Raw genomic sequence first — 15514 nt, 5'->3', positions numbered from 1 at the left:
GTAAGGCCCTACAGAGGTTTCTGGGGTTCGCCAATTTTTACCGGCGGTTTATTCGCAATTTCAGCCAACTAGCCACGCCTCTGACCGCCTTGACCTCCCCCAGAACGACGTTCAGGTGGTCCGATGCAGCGGAGGCTGCATTTACCAAACTGAAGAGTCGCTTCGTTTCGGCTCCCATTCTCATTGCCCCTGATTCCTCACGTCAGTTCATGGTGGAGGTCGACGCGTCAGAGGTGGGGGTAGGTGCAGTGTTATCTCAGCGTTCTCCCACAGACGATAAGATGCACCCTTGCGCATATTTTTCTCATCGTTTGTCTCCCGCCGAACGCAATTACGACATTGGTAACAGAGAGTTGTTGGCAGTCAAATTAGCGTTGGAGGAGTGGCGACATTGGTTGGAAGGTTCTGGGGTACCTTTTATCGTTTGGACAGATCACAAGAACTTAGAGTATATCCGATCAGCTAAAAGACTTAACTCCAGGCAGGCTCGGTGGGCACTTTTTTTCGGACGATTTGATTTTTCTCTCTCGTACCGCCCGGGCTCCAAGAACATCAAGCCCGATTCTTTATCTCGCATTTTTGACCCTTCCGAACGCCCGTCTACTCCCGAGTGTATTCTTCCTGAGACATTAGTGGTCTCCACTCTTACATGGGAGGTCGAATCGAAGGTCTTGGTGGCCTTAGAAGGGGTAATGCCTCCGCCCGGTTGCCCACCGAATCGTTTATTTGTGCCGGAGAGGTTGAGGTCCTGCGTTATCAAATGGGGTCACTGTTCCAACGTAGCTTGTCATCCAGGGGTTAATCGTACCAGGTTTTTGGTTAAGCAACGATTCTGGTGGCCTGCCATGGCTCGTGACATTCGCAGTTTTGTTTTGGCTTGCTCGGTTTGCGCCACTGGTAAGACTTCCAACCGACCCCCAGATGGGTTACTCCAACCGCTGTCTGTCCCTTCGAGACCCTGGTGCCACATCGCGCTAGATTTTGTCACTGCCCTCCCACCCTCTCAGAGTTACATGGTCGTTTTGACCGTAGTGGACCGGTTCTCGAAGGCGACTCATTTCATTCCCTTAACCAAGTTACCCTCTGCTAAGGAGACAGCGGTAACTGTCGTTGACCACATCTTTCGGTTACATGGCCTCCCGGTAGATGTGGTGTCCGACAGGGGTCCCCAATTTGTGTCCAAATTTTGGCGAGAGTTTTGTAGATTACTGGGGGCGACTGTCAGTCTTTCATCTGGGTTCCATCCCCAGACCAATGGTCAAACCGAGAGAGCCAACCAAGATTTAGAGAGAATGTTGCGATGTTTGGCTTCCAAGAATCCTTCCTCCTGGAGCCAACAACTCTCTATGATTGAGTACGCACATAATTTGTTACCAGTGTCTTCCACGGGCCTCTCACCGTTTGAAGGTAGTGTAGGTTACCAGCCACCTGTTTTTCCCAGTCTGGAATCTGAAGTCGCGGTCCCCTCCGCTCACGCCTTTGTCCAGAGGTGCCACCGCACTTGGAGTAGAGCCCGTGAGACTCTTCTGCAGGTGAGGGCGCGCACCAAGGCTAAGACTGATCGCCACCGGTCGAAGCCTCCCGTATACGTCGTGGGTCAAAAAGTGTGGCTTTCTACCAAGAATATTCCGCTCCGCTCCGTTTCTAACAAGTTAGCTCCCAAATTTATCGGCCCGTTCCCTGTCACCAAGATCATTAGTCCGGTGGCAGTCCGACTCAAACTTCCTCCAGCGTACAGGAGAATTCATTCCGCCTTTCATGTCTCCAAAATTAAACCTGTGTTTCATTCACATCTTAATCCGCCCACTCCGGTTCCCCCACCGCCGCGACTCGTAGACGGGGAACCCACTTATTCGGTCAATCGTATTCTGGACTCTAGGCGGAGGGGACGTGGATTCCAGTACTTGGTGGACTGGGAAGGTTACGGTCCGGAGGAGAGAAGTTGGGTTCCTGCTAGGGACATCCTGGATCACTCCCTTATCGATGATTACAATCGACAGGTAGGTGGTTCTGGGAACGCCGTGAGGCGTTCCTAGGAGGGAGGGTACTGTCACGGTTGATCAATCCGCTGTCTCATTCTGGTGTCTGTGTGTTTGTGTGGGTGTGTCTGGTTGATGGTTCTGTGTGGGCGTCGCCGCTGATTGTTGATCAGCGGCAGCTGTGTGCAATCATTATCTGCCTATTTAACACCTTGTCTTTCGTCTCGTGTTTGTCAGATCGTTGTTTGGTATCCTGGTGTTGTGTCCTGTGCACTCTCGTGTTTGTTTGTTCCCCGGAGTGGATTACCTCGTCGTTGTTTCCTGTTCCTGTTCTCCGTCGGACTCTCACTTTGGATTGCACTCACGGATTCGGACGCACGGACTCACGACACCATCTCACCTCAACACAGGATTTCCAGCTGCCCATCGAAGTCCCTGCGTCACCACTCTCCTGCTACTGTCTCTCCTCGTTTAATGACTAACTCTGGTGTGAAGCTCTAATAAAGAGATTAACTTGCACTTGCATCTGTCATTCTTTCCGTGACATTTTTTAAGTTTGATAATTAATCTGCTATGTCATGTTTATGACAGGTTATGATGTTTTGCTAATGTCAAGTTGTCATGACAAAGACACTGACAGGTTATGATGTATTGGTTTATGTCAAGTTGTCGTAACAAAGACATCTCAAACAATGTCCTCTTTGCATTAAAAATGACATAACTGACCGAATGACACTTAATGACAGTTGTCATAAACATGCATAAACCCTCCGTCATATTCATGACATGTGTCATGTCATGATTATGAAGGTGTCATGTCAGTCTTATGCACACCCCTTCAAGTAAAGTGTTACCATATTTTCTTTTGGAAAACACTCCCCATGTCCATGGTAGGCAGGATTAATGCTATAAAAATAGTTGTACTTCCAAGATTTTTGTATGTATTTCAATCTAAGGATCAAGGAAGGTTTGGGCTTCCCAATTTTGAATGTTATTATTGGGCAGCTAATTTAAATATTTTAGCGTGGTGGAGAAAGATTGGTTCGATGGAGTCAGGTGACAAGCCAGAATGGTTAGCAATTGAGGAAGCTTCTTGTAATAAGACCTCATTAACAGTGCTGCTTAATAGTCCCATTAAAATTGATGTAAAAATATCAATGGAAACATTGTTATTTCTAACCTAATTAAAGTGTGGAAGCAAAATGAAATTTCCAGATATATATCACTATACTCCTATTTGTAATAATCATGCTTTTCTTCCGGGGTTACATGACAAGCTCTTTTTTTCAATAGAAACATGTGGGTATAGTACAATTCAGGATCTTTACAGGGATGGTACTTTTTGTTCATTTGAACAGCTGAAACAATACTATTCTCTTGTTTCTGCACATTTGTTCTGTTATTTGCAAGTTAGATACTTTGTTAGAAAGCACATTCCAGAGTTTGTAATTTTGAATTTGAATCCCACTTTAGTGAGAATTGTCATTGTACACCCTGGTAACGGAGTGGTAATGTATCAAACTTATACAAACTACTGCTAGAAAAGGTGGACAACAACACTCAGAAAAAAAAAAAAACATGACTGGGAAGAGGAAATGGATTTTGATATTCATGAAAATGCGGGACGAGTGTTTGAGAAATGTACATGCATGTTCAAATTTAAGCTGTAAGTATTTAGCTCAAGTAGCATGTACAGTGGTATTGCTTAGAAAGTTCAATGAGTTATTTATCCTGTACACTTGTCTTTAAGAAAATTAAAATCGAGAGAGAGGAAAAAAAAAGAAGTAATTTGATACTTTACTAGTTAAAAAGTAAAAAGTTACTTTACTAAAAAGTAATCTGATTATGTAATTTGCGTTACATGTAATGCACTACCCCAACACTGCTAAACAATGTTTGCTGACTTCAGAAACATAAATCCCTCTGAAGTAGAAGGAAATTGTTCTAAACAAGAAAAGCCTATTGAAAAGACATAAGAGTTAATTGACAGGCCAGTTTAAGAAAATAAGGGCATTTGTTTTTTCTTCAGTTGTGAGTAGTGTGTTAATATTTAGACTAAATTTACTCTGTAGCAGCAGGAAGCTGGTGTACCTCAATGATTCTCACAGCATTGATTATGCGGAGGTCTGTCTCCTGGTTCAGATGTTTCTGTAGTGTTAACCAGGCAGTGTTCCTCAGGCTCTCCGGAAGCTTGATCCTCCGGCTGATCTGTGCCAAACCCTGAACCACACTGTACCGCAGCCTCCATTTGTCTTCATGCGCTACAAACACAGATATCTGTTTTACTTGTCTTTATAATAGACTGTATAGTAGCCCATCTGGTAGCCCGAAAAAGTATTTGGACAGCCATTTTTTGCTAATAATTTTAGTAGATGTATGAAGTTAACACTGGTGTCCTGCAGTGCAGAGTAACCACAAGTGTAATAATTAACTTAATTTACAGGTGTAACAAAGAAACTTAATTTTATGTGACATTACTTTTCGGAAGCCACTGTATATAAACTTATCACATAGACTTTTATTATATAATTGCCCACTACCTCTAGTTCTGAGTATGATTTTAGTCTTGGGTAGACTTGGCTGCGTCCGAAAGCTTAGGCAGCTGACTTGTTGCCTCGCTTTCTTATCAGGCACAGACTTTGCAGGCAACGTTTACACATGAAGGTACACTATATTGCCAAAAGTATTGGGACACCCCTCCAAATCATTGAATTCAGGTGTTCCAATTACTTCCATGGCCACATGTGTATAAGATCAAGCACCTAGGCACGCAGACTGCTTCTACAAACATTTGTGAAAGAATGGGTTGCTCTCAGGAGCTCAGTGAATTCAAGTGTGGTACCGTGATAGGTCGCCACCTGTGCAATAAGTCCATTTGTGAAATTTCCTCACTACTAAATATTTCCCGGTCAACTGTTAGTGGTATCATAACAAAGTGGAAGCAATTGGGAACAACAGCAACTCAGCCATGAAGTGGTAGACCATGTAAAATCACAGAGCAGGGTCAGCGCATACTGAGGCGTACAGTGCGCAGAAGTTGCCAACTTTCTGCAGAGTCAATAGCTACAGACCTCCAAACTTCGTGTGGCCTTCAGATTAGCTCAAGAACAGTGCATAGAGAGCTTCATGGAATGGGTTTCCATGGCCGAGCAGCTGCATCCAAGCCTTACATCACCAAGTGCAATACAAACCATCGGATGCGATACGCCACCACTGGACTCTAGAGCAGTGGAGACGTGTTCTCTGGAGAGACAAATCACACTTCTCTGTCTGGCAATCTGATGGACAAGTCTGGATTTGGTGGTTGCCAGGAGAACGGCACTTGCCTGAGTGCATTGTGCCAAGTGTAAAGTTTGGTGGAGGGGGATTATGGTGTGGGGTTGTTTTTCAGGGGTTGGGCTTGGCCCCTTATTTCCAGTGAAAGGAACTCTTAATGCTTCAGCATACCAAGACATTTTGGACATTTTCATGCTTGTGGGAGAAGTTTGGGGATGGCCCCTTCCTGTTCCAACATGACTGCGCACCAGTGCACAAAGCAAGGTCCATAAAGACATGGATGAGCGAGTGTGTGGAGGAACTTGACTGGCCTGCACAGAGTCCTGACCTCACCCCAATACAACACCTTTGGGATGAATTAGAGCGGAGACTGCAAGCCAGGCCTTCTCACCAACATCACTGCCTGACCTCACAAATGCACTTCTAGAAGAATGGTCAAAAATTCCCATAAACACACTCCTAAACCTTGTGGAAAGCCTTCCCAGAAGAGTTGAAGCTGTTATAGCTGCAAAGGGTGGGCCAACTCCATATTCAACCCTACGGATTAAGAATGGGGTGTCATTAAAATTCATGTGCACATAAAGGCAGGCGTCCCAAAACTTTTGGCAATATAGTGTACCTCACCAAACTGACTTCAAACCCTTGAGGCAGCGTAAAGGTTTAATGATCTACAACACAATAGAGAGAGCTTTGGTGATAACTAAACAAATATTTAATTACTACAATATCAATTTCTCGTTAGAAAAAAAAGTGGAAAATGTTGGTCTAAACTGTATGTTTACACACAAACTGACCATCAACTTTCAGACGGCATCTTTATTTTTTTAATTAAGCTGTTATGTAATGGAAGGATACATCTATGCTGCCTTCAAAAATCGATCTGATGAAGGTATCTCAGGGGACAGGAAGTGAAGCTAACATTGGATTCGGATGTGCCTTGATGCCTTCCTACCTTGGAATGCAACCTCCGAAAACAGCATTTTTTTAAGCTTTCAGACACAGCCATTACGCATATTTATGTCTAAAGAACTTACATTGTTTTAGCAAAGTTACAAGTCCTCCAGAATGTCTGCACGAAGAATTGATTGACTGCCCAGTGAGGGCTGTTTTCTTAATTTCACCATAGTAGCTGTTCTGGCAAATGTCAATCAAAATGGAGCAGTATATGTGCTCCAACTGCCACGGCCAGGATGCTTTTTGTGATGTAATTTCCTGCATAAACAAAATATAAATAATTAAATAAATGCTTTCACAAAATGAGTATGATTTTGAGTAAACAAAGATAAGAACATTCTGTTTCTGTTCTGTTATTCTCATTCTCCAGATTTGTTACCAGAATCAATGATGCTGTTTATTAAGTCCAATCTTATTCAAAAATATATTAAAATACAATTCATAAATACATCTATATGTGTATCATCTTCTACGGTGAGTATGTTTTTAATTTCTGTTTCTCATTTCTAATTTCACTGCATATTAATATTTGAAAATCAAAATCAAATCATAAAACAGGAAATTATGTCATTATCTTTATCTCAGACACTCTTGTCAGTGACCCACCAACATGTTGTTCTAAACCCGTATTACTTTCTGATTATCACTTTTGTTTGAACCATTCCTTAAAGTCATTCTGTCATCCCTCTGCTTTCTCATGCACCTGAGTGCTCTCTTGTGTTTGGACCATGTGAAGGTTTATAAGGGTCTGAAGGCACAGCATGCTAGATTTGGCAGCCTCTCCCAGAATCATCAGGCCTAACCCACAGTCGACCCTGAGAACAGAGGAGGTAAAAAAGATGTTACTCTGGGATTTTAACCAACAGTTCCATTTATAAGCTGCTTACATAACATAAAAATCTGTGGAAAGTATCTCACAAACACACTTCACGCACCAGTTGTTTTGTTGAAGTTTATCACTCAGCAACATAAGCTGTTTGATCACTTGAGAGAGCTGAATGACACTGTTTTGCACACAGTGATAGCCAAGAAGGCACTGCCTTAAGACCTGGTTAACACCACGCTTCTGTGCTTCCACAGAGAACTGTCAAACAAATAGAGTTTTCAATACAATTGTTCAGCATTCCCTTTCTGATATAATTGACCTAGCCTTCAAACCTGCACTGAAGTGTCTTCGGTAAGTTTGAGACCACAAAGAACCTCCCCGACACGCAGCATGAAGTGAACAGAAAATAACATGTTCGGGAACTCTTGGTAGCGTGTTTCACACTTCAACAGCCCTGTCAACAGATAAAGACAGCTGCAAACTTTATGTGCATTCCACTGATTCTTGCGACATTGGACAAAACATGTCCCAAAATTTTACATTTTGACATTAGCAATATTTCAACTTTGGAATCACCTCAGTCCATGACTCAATACATAATTTAAAAATATATAAATATATCATACATATAACAATTATGGAATCCCATTTTTGCCACCTAAGAAAAAAATCATGCGTTGTAAAATCATAATTATGACATAAACGTCAAAATTATGACATACTAAGTTTGAATTATGAGAAAAAATATCATTACAAAAGTAATGAATGATTTTTTAATATCATAATTTCAACTTTTTATATCATAATTTTTGTCAATTTCTGACTATGAATTAGTATTTCATAATTTTTCGTTTTTATTTCAAAATTCTACCTCATAATTATGACTTAGAATCTCATTTAATCTTTTATGACATCAATAAGGTTTACCAAAGCATGATTTTTTCCCCTTATGTGGTGGAAATGGGCTTCCATACATACTGTATCATATTACGTATGTTAAAAGTACAGTAAGCGATTTCTGAGAAATGCTTCTGAAATTTGATCAGACCGAGCACCAAACACACTTGTAGCCAATCAGCAGTAGGGGCCATATACACTCATGATGGGGGAGGAGAGAAAATGAGCAAGAGGGAGATTTGAAAAGACTGTAGAAAGGTAATACATCGTTAAAAAAGTTGATGTGACTGCAGTGGTTCAAACTTAATGTTGTGATGCGACGAGAATACTATTTGTGCACAAAAACAAAACAAAAAGAACTACTTTTTAGCGCTTCCAGGTTCTACGTCAGAACTGCGGCTCAGTATTGGCTGACCCTCTTCACAGGGACGGATCTACCGGGGTGGCACGGGGTGGCAACTGCCACCCTAAGAAAAAGCCTTGCCACCCCATCTGCCACCCCAAAATTATCAGGTAATAAAATATAAATGTTAGCAGTGTTTCAAGCACTACTACTTTTCAGCAGCGGCGCTTCAATGTGATGACATAAAAAGGCAGCGTATTGCAAAATAATGGCAAGAAAACACGTCTTTCAATAAGCTGCATGACGGTTGCATGCGCACGCAGCGCGTCCAGTGTCAGCTTCATTAACAAATGACTCTTATGAACCGGTTCTTTGGGAGTCAGAAACACAGTGCAGCCAAGTTCACTTACTAATTGTTTTCCATTTGTTCGTTATTCGGAAAATTACTGCTTCTCGGCTAACTCAGAAGTCCTCGAATTTTTGTAATTTTTTGCGAGCTGATTCACCGCCCGCTCCACTTTCATCATGGATAAAGTCCTTTTTGCCATCCGACAAAACGGTAACATGAAATCAACAAGAAGATCCCGATCACAGAAACTAATTAGGTAAGAATCTACATGTATTTTAGCTTATTTCGATTGCTAACACATTATAAGTGATTCGGTTGGCCAGGTTTCCCAAACCATTCGCTCAGTTCTCAAAACAAAGACACATTTCTCAAAACGACTACATTAGGTAGCAAAACAAACCAGTAAAAATCTGAGAGAGAGCTGAATGAATAATTTACAGGGGTTTTAAACTTACACAGTACCAGTACTTTAGATGAGGGAAATTTCACTATGTAGAGTAAACTGTAGCACGCTGTACACCCTCAAACTTGTGATTGTCAACTTTCTTTGTAGCTATACTTTATTTTGCAGAACTGAGAAATGACTGTCTTGTGTCAGAAGACCAATACACTGCTATAGTACCTTTAAAATTTGCCCAAATGTGCAGAGGATGCTGAATTTAGTTTTACTGTAATTGATAGTATACTGTATTGTGGTGCATACCAAGTTAACTACTGCCAGATCAATTTACAATAGTAAAAAAAAAAAAAAAAAAAAAAAATCACTGCTGTATTTTACTGTATGAGCTGCAAAATAATTCCTAAATCCCAGTAACCGGTATTTTTGTTACAGTGTTATATGATCTCAATAGTGTTCACTGGGCAGTGCAGTAGTCTGCATATTTGTTAAGTTTTGTGTGTCATATAATGCCAAAGTTTGATTTGTCAGACGAGAATAAATTTTTGACTAAAACATTTTATTTTGACCTGGAAGTTTAAGGTTTGTACAAGTTGGTGCATAGTTTTGAGATTGTGTTTATAGTTGTAAGAAAATGTCGAATTGCTTCATTTCAACTATATTAAAAGTTTGAAAGACAAATTTATGCTGGCTTGACATAAAGCCAACTTAGTCTTGTTTAAAAAAACATAAATAGTTTGGTCAGTTAAGCCAGAATAGAGATGTTCTGGCTGATTGCTAAAGTGTTGCTAGGTGGTTGCTAGGAGATTCTGGGTGGTTGCTAGGCTCTTGCTGCAATTGCTGGGGTGTTGCTAGAGTATGTAGTTGATAGGGTGTTCTGGGTGAACACAGACATTCCCACCTCTGTTAATAACAGAAACTCATTCAGTATAAACTCGATAGTACAGTTGGCAATACAAGGATGTGCAATGCTAGAGCTATGTAAACAGGTTGAGTGCTGTGTTTGTCTAGTCAATGACACTGACACGGCAAATATGCAAATAAGGACGTCAACCCAAGGTTTAGAAATGAACAGAGTGAAATGTCAGCTTATGAATACCCAGGATTAATTGTTAACCTGGGTAAAGTATAAGCAGTGTGAAACGCCAGGATTCCATTTACCTGGGGTTTACAATGACCCAGGGTTAACTATTTCAAGTGTGAAAAGTCCTTGAGAGATGGCTGAGAGACATTACAAAAGATAAAAGGTCAGAGAAATATTACTGGAAAAAGAAGTGTTACATGGACCCACGTTAATATTAGAAAAGATTTCTAGCACTGAAGAGCACTAAGCGGGAAGCCCTGGTTAGCATTGTTTCTGCTTAAGTGTTATTGTTTGTCTGGAGCTGGTGTGATGCTGGAGAACAAGGTTGCCAGCTTTCCACAACAAAACCTGCCCAATAGGTTGTTTGCACATGACGTCACAGCAGCAGCGCGAATGAGTCTGGAGGCCAGGGACTGATTTTTCTATATAGGAATACTATCAAAAACCCAGAAGGTGTTTATATCGTTTACATAACTTATATCGTTTTTTAACTTTAAAAGTTGTCGCCTTTAATAGAGTTTTGCATCTGCTGATACTGAAATGAATATGGATACCTGCTTACCTCATTTGTTTTTGACTTGGTTAAATATCCACATTCTTCATGGTATCGTTTGAAACCAATGGAGCTACGATCAACTTAGGCTTACGATGCTTTTGGGAAACGCTGCCCTGGTTACCATGAGAACAGTGTCACGTGCTGCTGCTTCAGCCATCATATGGTAGAAAATGCCCAAATAAATGTTTAAAAAGCTGACAGACGTCGATTCAACAACAAAGACAACACTTTCAAAAACACTCAGCTATGTGATTATTTTATTGAGTGATAGGGAGTGGGTTAAATCAGTGACATTATTAGATTTGATATACGGCGTCTTCCCGTCACCTCCTCAACCTGCTTCCCTTAGTTTGTTTTTACACGTATAAGGCAACAATTGTATTACACCGTCCAGTTTTTTTTGTGAACTCCTGTTGCAATTCCTGAATCAGCATAAATGACCTAAAATGGTGACATTTATCACAATCGCGACAGAAAATCAAAAATACTGCCCTTACTTCACTAGCAGAAAGGTATATATATAAACAAACCCAGACTAGAACTGAATGCAGCATGATGGCAGCTTCACATTCTCTATATCTATCTCCTCAATGGCAGGAAAGTCTTTCAATTCAGTAAAAAAGTCGCTCATCTTCATAACATAAAGATCACATCCAACATATATTGTGATTTTCTGTTTATACCTTTCTAAATCAGCACAGAAAGGACTTTTCTCCATCTCTTCCATTCTAATTTTCACTGCTTGCCCTCCACTGGTATTTCGCGCGTCACCAGAACCACGTGATTGCAAACAACCTATTGATTCTCAAAACTAGCCCAATCGCGTTTTTGGTGGGGTTCCCAGGTAAAATTCGCATCCCAGGGGCTAAATATGTTATTTGGTGGTCGCTTCAACCCGCGGATATTAAAAACAACCCGCGGCGCAGCAACAGTGTAAAAGTACCCCAATTCCGCGGGAAAACAGTGGACTTAACATTGCTAGTGGCTAACATCAAACTCTTGCTTGTATATACTCATGTGCTGCATGTTCATTTTTTGTTCTTCCTTGTCCTTCGTTCATCATCTTTGCTTTATTTTTTGCAAACCATTATTTTGCTTCGCTTCAGCTATAATAAAGAGACAATCACTCTTGCATTGCGTGTTTGTGCATTTTGGGGGCGGAACAATGAAAGGAGGGTGTGTTTGTTTGGTTTGATTCAAATATCAACAGTGTTTCTCAGAAATCACTTACTGCACCTTTAACATATAACACATATACCTACTAAATTAAACTTAACATTTATTATTGTTATTACTTAACTGTTTTACCAGAACAATTCAACCAATTCCTTGGTACATTAACTTTTATTATCAAAGAACTTATTATCAAAGAACTTGTATTATTATCTCAGCTTTTATTATCACAGCAAATCTGTGATATAAACATTTTATTGTTTTGCAATAATGATTAAGTTGATACAGTCTCAAACCTTTTAAGCTGTGAAGATAGACTCTGCTTAGCTGATGTCCATTTAAATTACCAGTCAGTTGAAAGATGAACAGCCTCAGAGAGACCAAATAACCAAGCTATAAAAAAAACAAACTGTAAGCAGAACTATATATGGAAAAAAAAAAAAAAAAAAAACATATATAAATAAACACTTATATATGGGTAATTCTGTAACTATACTACAATAAAGAAGGCAAATCCACACGCTGTTTAACTATTTAAACAACACTTTTGATCAATATCTTTGCCAGGGCCATAATTCTGTAGCTACAGGCAGTAAAAAGCCTTTTTATGTATTAGAAAATAACTGAATTAATGTAATGGGGGACATAACGTACTACGATTTTATGGCATTTTATTGTAACTATTTTACCAATAAATTGTTGCCATGTCCCTTGACAATTTTTTTATATTCAAGTCAGTTATAAATATTAAAAATCACTTCAATGAACATATCTTATATATATTTTTTAAGTGTTAGTGAATACATTTTTGTTTATTTTTGAAATACAAGAAGGTGTTCTAAGCATGGAACTTTGTATAAAAAAGTTTCAAAGTTTCAGCAATTACAGAATGACCCATGTTTAGTGATATTCATTGTTGTGTAGTACATACGTGCAGCATCTTCGTCTTATAAGAACTTGGAGGGTCCGACAGAGTTGTGTCAGAGCACAGGAAATAGTGGATTGACTCTGCCAGGTGGAACAGCACAGGGATCTGATCTGCATGAATGGGTGCATGGTCCAATGACACGACCAGGACATCCAGTGAATCTGAAAAAAAAAATCATTGGTGTCATCTGTCATGTTTGTTTTTTCACTAACAAAATGAAGCAAAAAGTACCAAGTTAATATTATGTTTCTGGAAATGTATGTACCATAGTAATCTTTGAAGTACTTTGTAGTGTAACCATGGTATGAGAATATTGTAGTTATTCAGTCGTAGCATGTCATAGCATTGAAGGATTAGTTCACTTTCAAATTAAAATTTCCTGATAATTTACTCACCCCCATGTCAGTTGAAAAGAAATTAAGGTTTTTGATGAAAACTTTCCAGGATTTTTCTCCATATAGTGGACTTCAATGGAGCCCAAACGGTCAAAATTACAGTTTCATTGCAGCTTCAAAGCGTTCTACACGATCCCAGACGAGGAATAAGGGTCTTATCTAGAGAAACCATCGCTCATTTTCTTAAAAATAAAGAAAATAAATAAATAATATAAGTTTTAACAATAAATGCTCATCTTGAACTAGCTCTCTTCTTCTTCTTCTCTATTAGCATTCCGGCAGTGTAGACACTGCTAAGTGTATTACTGCTCTCCACAGGTCAAAGATTGAAGTAAATGTTATATACTTGCACTAGAATATTGTATATGACAAACTTTAACCCGTGGAGAGCAGTAATACACTTAGCAGTGTCTACACTGCCGGAATGCTAATAGAGAAGAAGAAGAGAGCTAGTTCAAGATGAGCATTTATGGTTAAAACGTATAAAGTTTTAAAAATAAAAAATTTGAAAATGAGCAATGGTTTCTGTAGATCTCATCTGGGATCGCTCGCTGTAAACTGTAATTTTGACCTTCAACCGTTTGGGCTCCATTGAAGTCCACTGTATGGAGAAAAATCCTGGAATGTTTTCATCAAAAATCTTAATTTCTTTTCAAACGAAGAAAGAAAGACATGAACATCTTGGACGACATGGTGGTGAGTAAATTATCAGGAAATTTTTATTAGAAAGTGAACTAATCTTTTAACATCTAACACTACATCACATCAACAAATGGTTCTCACTATGAATTCTGTAACTGATTGTAACATGATTCTTTTGTAAAAGAAAATAGATACTGTTCGTCATTGACACACCATTTCTAACTTTTCCATTGCACAAGCTCAGCAGGAGAAGCTGCGTCCAGGCCGCGGGGAGATCAACATGTTTGCCTTCACCAACAGATGTGAATCCAGCACGACGCTGAGGACAAAATGAGAATCACTGGCAGTTGAGTCGAGTGCTTTCATCAATAGAGGTTTGTCTCCACCTTGTGGCTGGAGAGAGTAATGCTCCAATTTCATTACAACTAGTCAGGCGCTAATTTAGACCATTTTAGACCGATTTATGCCATTTAAACCGAGTGAACAATGAAGGAAACAAGTTTAATACCTTGCATCGACTAAGAAACACATCTGCGAGATTTTCATACTTTTCCTGCTCCTTTGAGCCTTGTGCCTGATTGTATTTATCAATGAAGACTTCTGTTGTTTCAAATGGGTTTCTATAAAATAAGAAAATGTCATAATCATTGTCAGTTTAATAATAATAATAAATTGTTAAATTGACGAATAGTTCACTTTGGCGTACGCACTACGCAGCAAAATAATAATATTAGTGATTAATTCGTTTAGATACCTTCTGACACTGGTGGTATTTCTTGCAGTATCACTTTCTTCGGCCCTTTTTCTGAAGCGTTTTTTGAAATCCTCTTGTTGAAACTGAGAAACTATTCCTAAATAATGTTTGATAGGAATTTTGACTATAGGCATGATGCGTTCAGCACAGTCTCGCACAACGCAGAAAGTCCACACTGTATACGGCAGTGACGTCCCTCTTCATGGTTGAAGTGTTGCTATGGCTACCTTGTCAACAACATTTTGCATAACTTACTTAAAATTAATATATATATGCTAACTTTGTAGGAGCCGAATTCATCGCGGTGCCGAATAAAACCGAAAACAATTCGTCACGCAAAAGTTCGTATCGTACGTTAAGTTACCTATAAAAGCCCATTTTCGTCACCTAAAAGAAAATTGCTTTGCAAAGTTAAATCATACGACATTAAAAGTCCTAAGTTAATTATTAGACAATGAGTCATGTCATATTCATGAAATAAAAAGTCGAAATTATGAGTTAAAACGTCGTTGTGACACGAAAAGTCGAATTTTGTTCATAACATTTCTGCCATAATTTTGACTTCTTGTGTCAACTTATGTTATCTAATAATAACTACATAGTATTTCATAATCTCGATTTTTTTTTAATTTAATAATTGGCATAAATGCAATGTATAACTAACATACACGACAACTTATACACGTGGACATTCTAAAGTTCAGAGCGCCGCTGGTGTAGTGGTATCATGCAAGATTCCCATTCTTGCGACCCGGGTTCGATTCCCGGGCGGCGCATCATCTTTTTTTTGTCATAAAATCTTAATATTTCACTGAATTTTACCTAGTCGCTTACTAATATGCTCTTCTAAACAATGCGAATACTGTAAATATATTTGTATTCAATTTACACTGCGGCGGGCAGACGCATTTTCAAAGCTTGTTTTTTGTGCGCTTTGTAGTTCGTACGCGCATGCGCTCAT

General features: G+C 39.5%; 1 protein-coding gene and 1 non-coding gene across 2 annotated transcripts in view; one reads left to right on the top strand and one right to left on the bottom strand.

The window, feature by feature from the left end:
- Nucleotides 1–14693, bottom strand: part of tmem232 (transmembrane protein 232) — a 32338-nt gene extending 17645 nt beyond the window's left edge. Inside the window, exons 1-10 of the mRNA XM_067405909.1 lie at nt 14554–14693; nt 14308–14419; nt 14013–14118; nt 12766–12923; nt 12131–12227; nt 7368–7489; nt 7145–7293; nt 6913–7024; nt 6290–6467; nt 4071–4240 (exon numbers count right to left, since the gene is read on the bottom strand). Coding sequence (XP_067262010.1) covers nt 4071–4240; nt 6290–6467; nt 6913–7024; nt 7145–7293; nt 7368–7489; nt 12131–12227; nt 12766–12923; nt 14013–14118; nt 14308–14419; nt 14554–14687 — 1338 coding nt within the window. The 5' untranslated portion in view covers nt 14688–14693. The remainder of the gene's footprint in view (nt 1–4070; nt 4241–6289; nt 6468–6912; nt 7025–7144; nt 7294–7367; nt 7490–12130; nt 12228–12765; nt 12924–14012; nt 14119–14307; nt 14420–14553) is intronic.
- A 565-nt stretch (nt 14694–15258) lies between these two features.
- Nucleotides 15259–15329, top strand: trnag-ccc (transfer RNA glycine (anticodon CCC)). The gene has a single exon. It is a non-coding gene; the product is annotated as a tRNA-Gly (tRNA).
- Nucleotides 15330–15514: the final 185 nt, after the last annotated feature.

Source organism: Chanodichthys erythropterus, chromosome 13 (genome assembly GCF_024489055.1).
Source record: "Chanodichthys erythropterus isolate Z2021 chromosome 13, ASM2448905v1, whole genome shotgun sequence".
In the NCBI taxonomy this organism is placed as follows: Eukaryota; Metazoa; Chordata; class Actinopteri; order Cypriniformes; family Xenocyprididae; genus Chanodichthys; species Chanodichthys erythropterus.
This window is presented reverse-complemented; position numbering and strand designations above follow the sequence as displayed.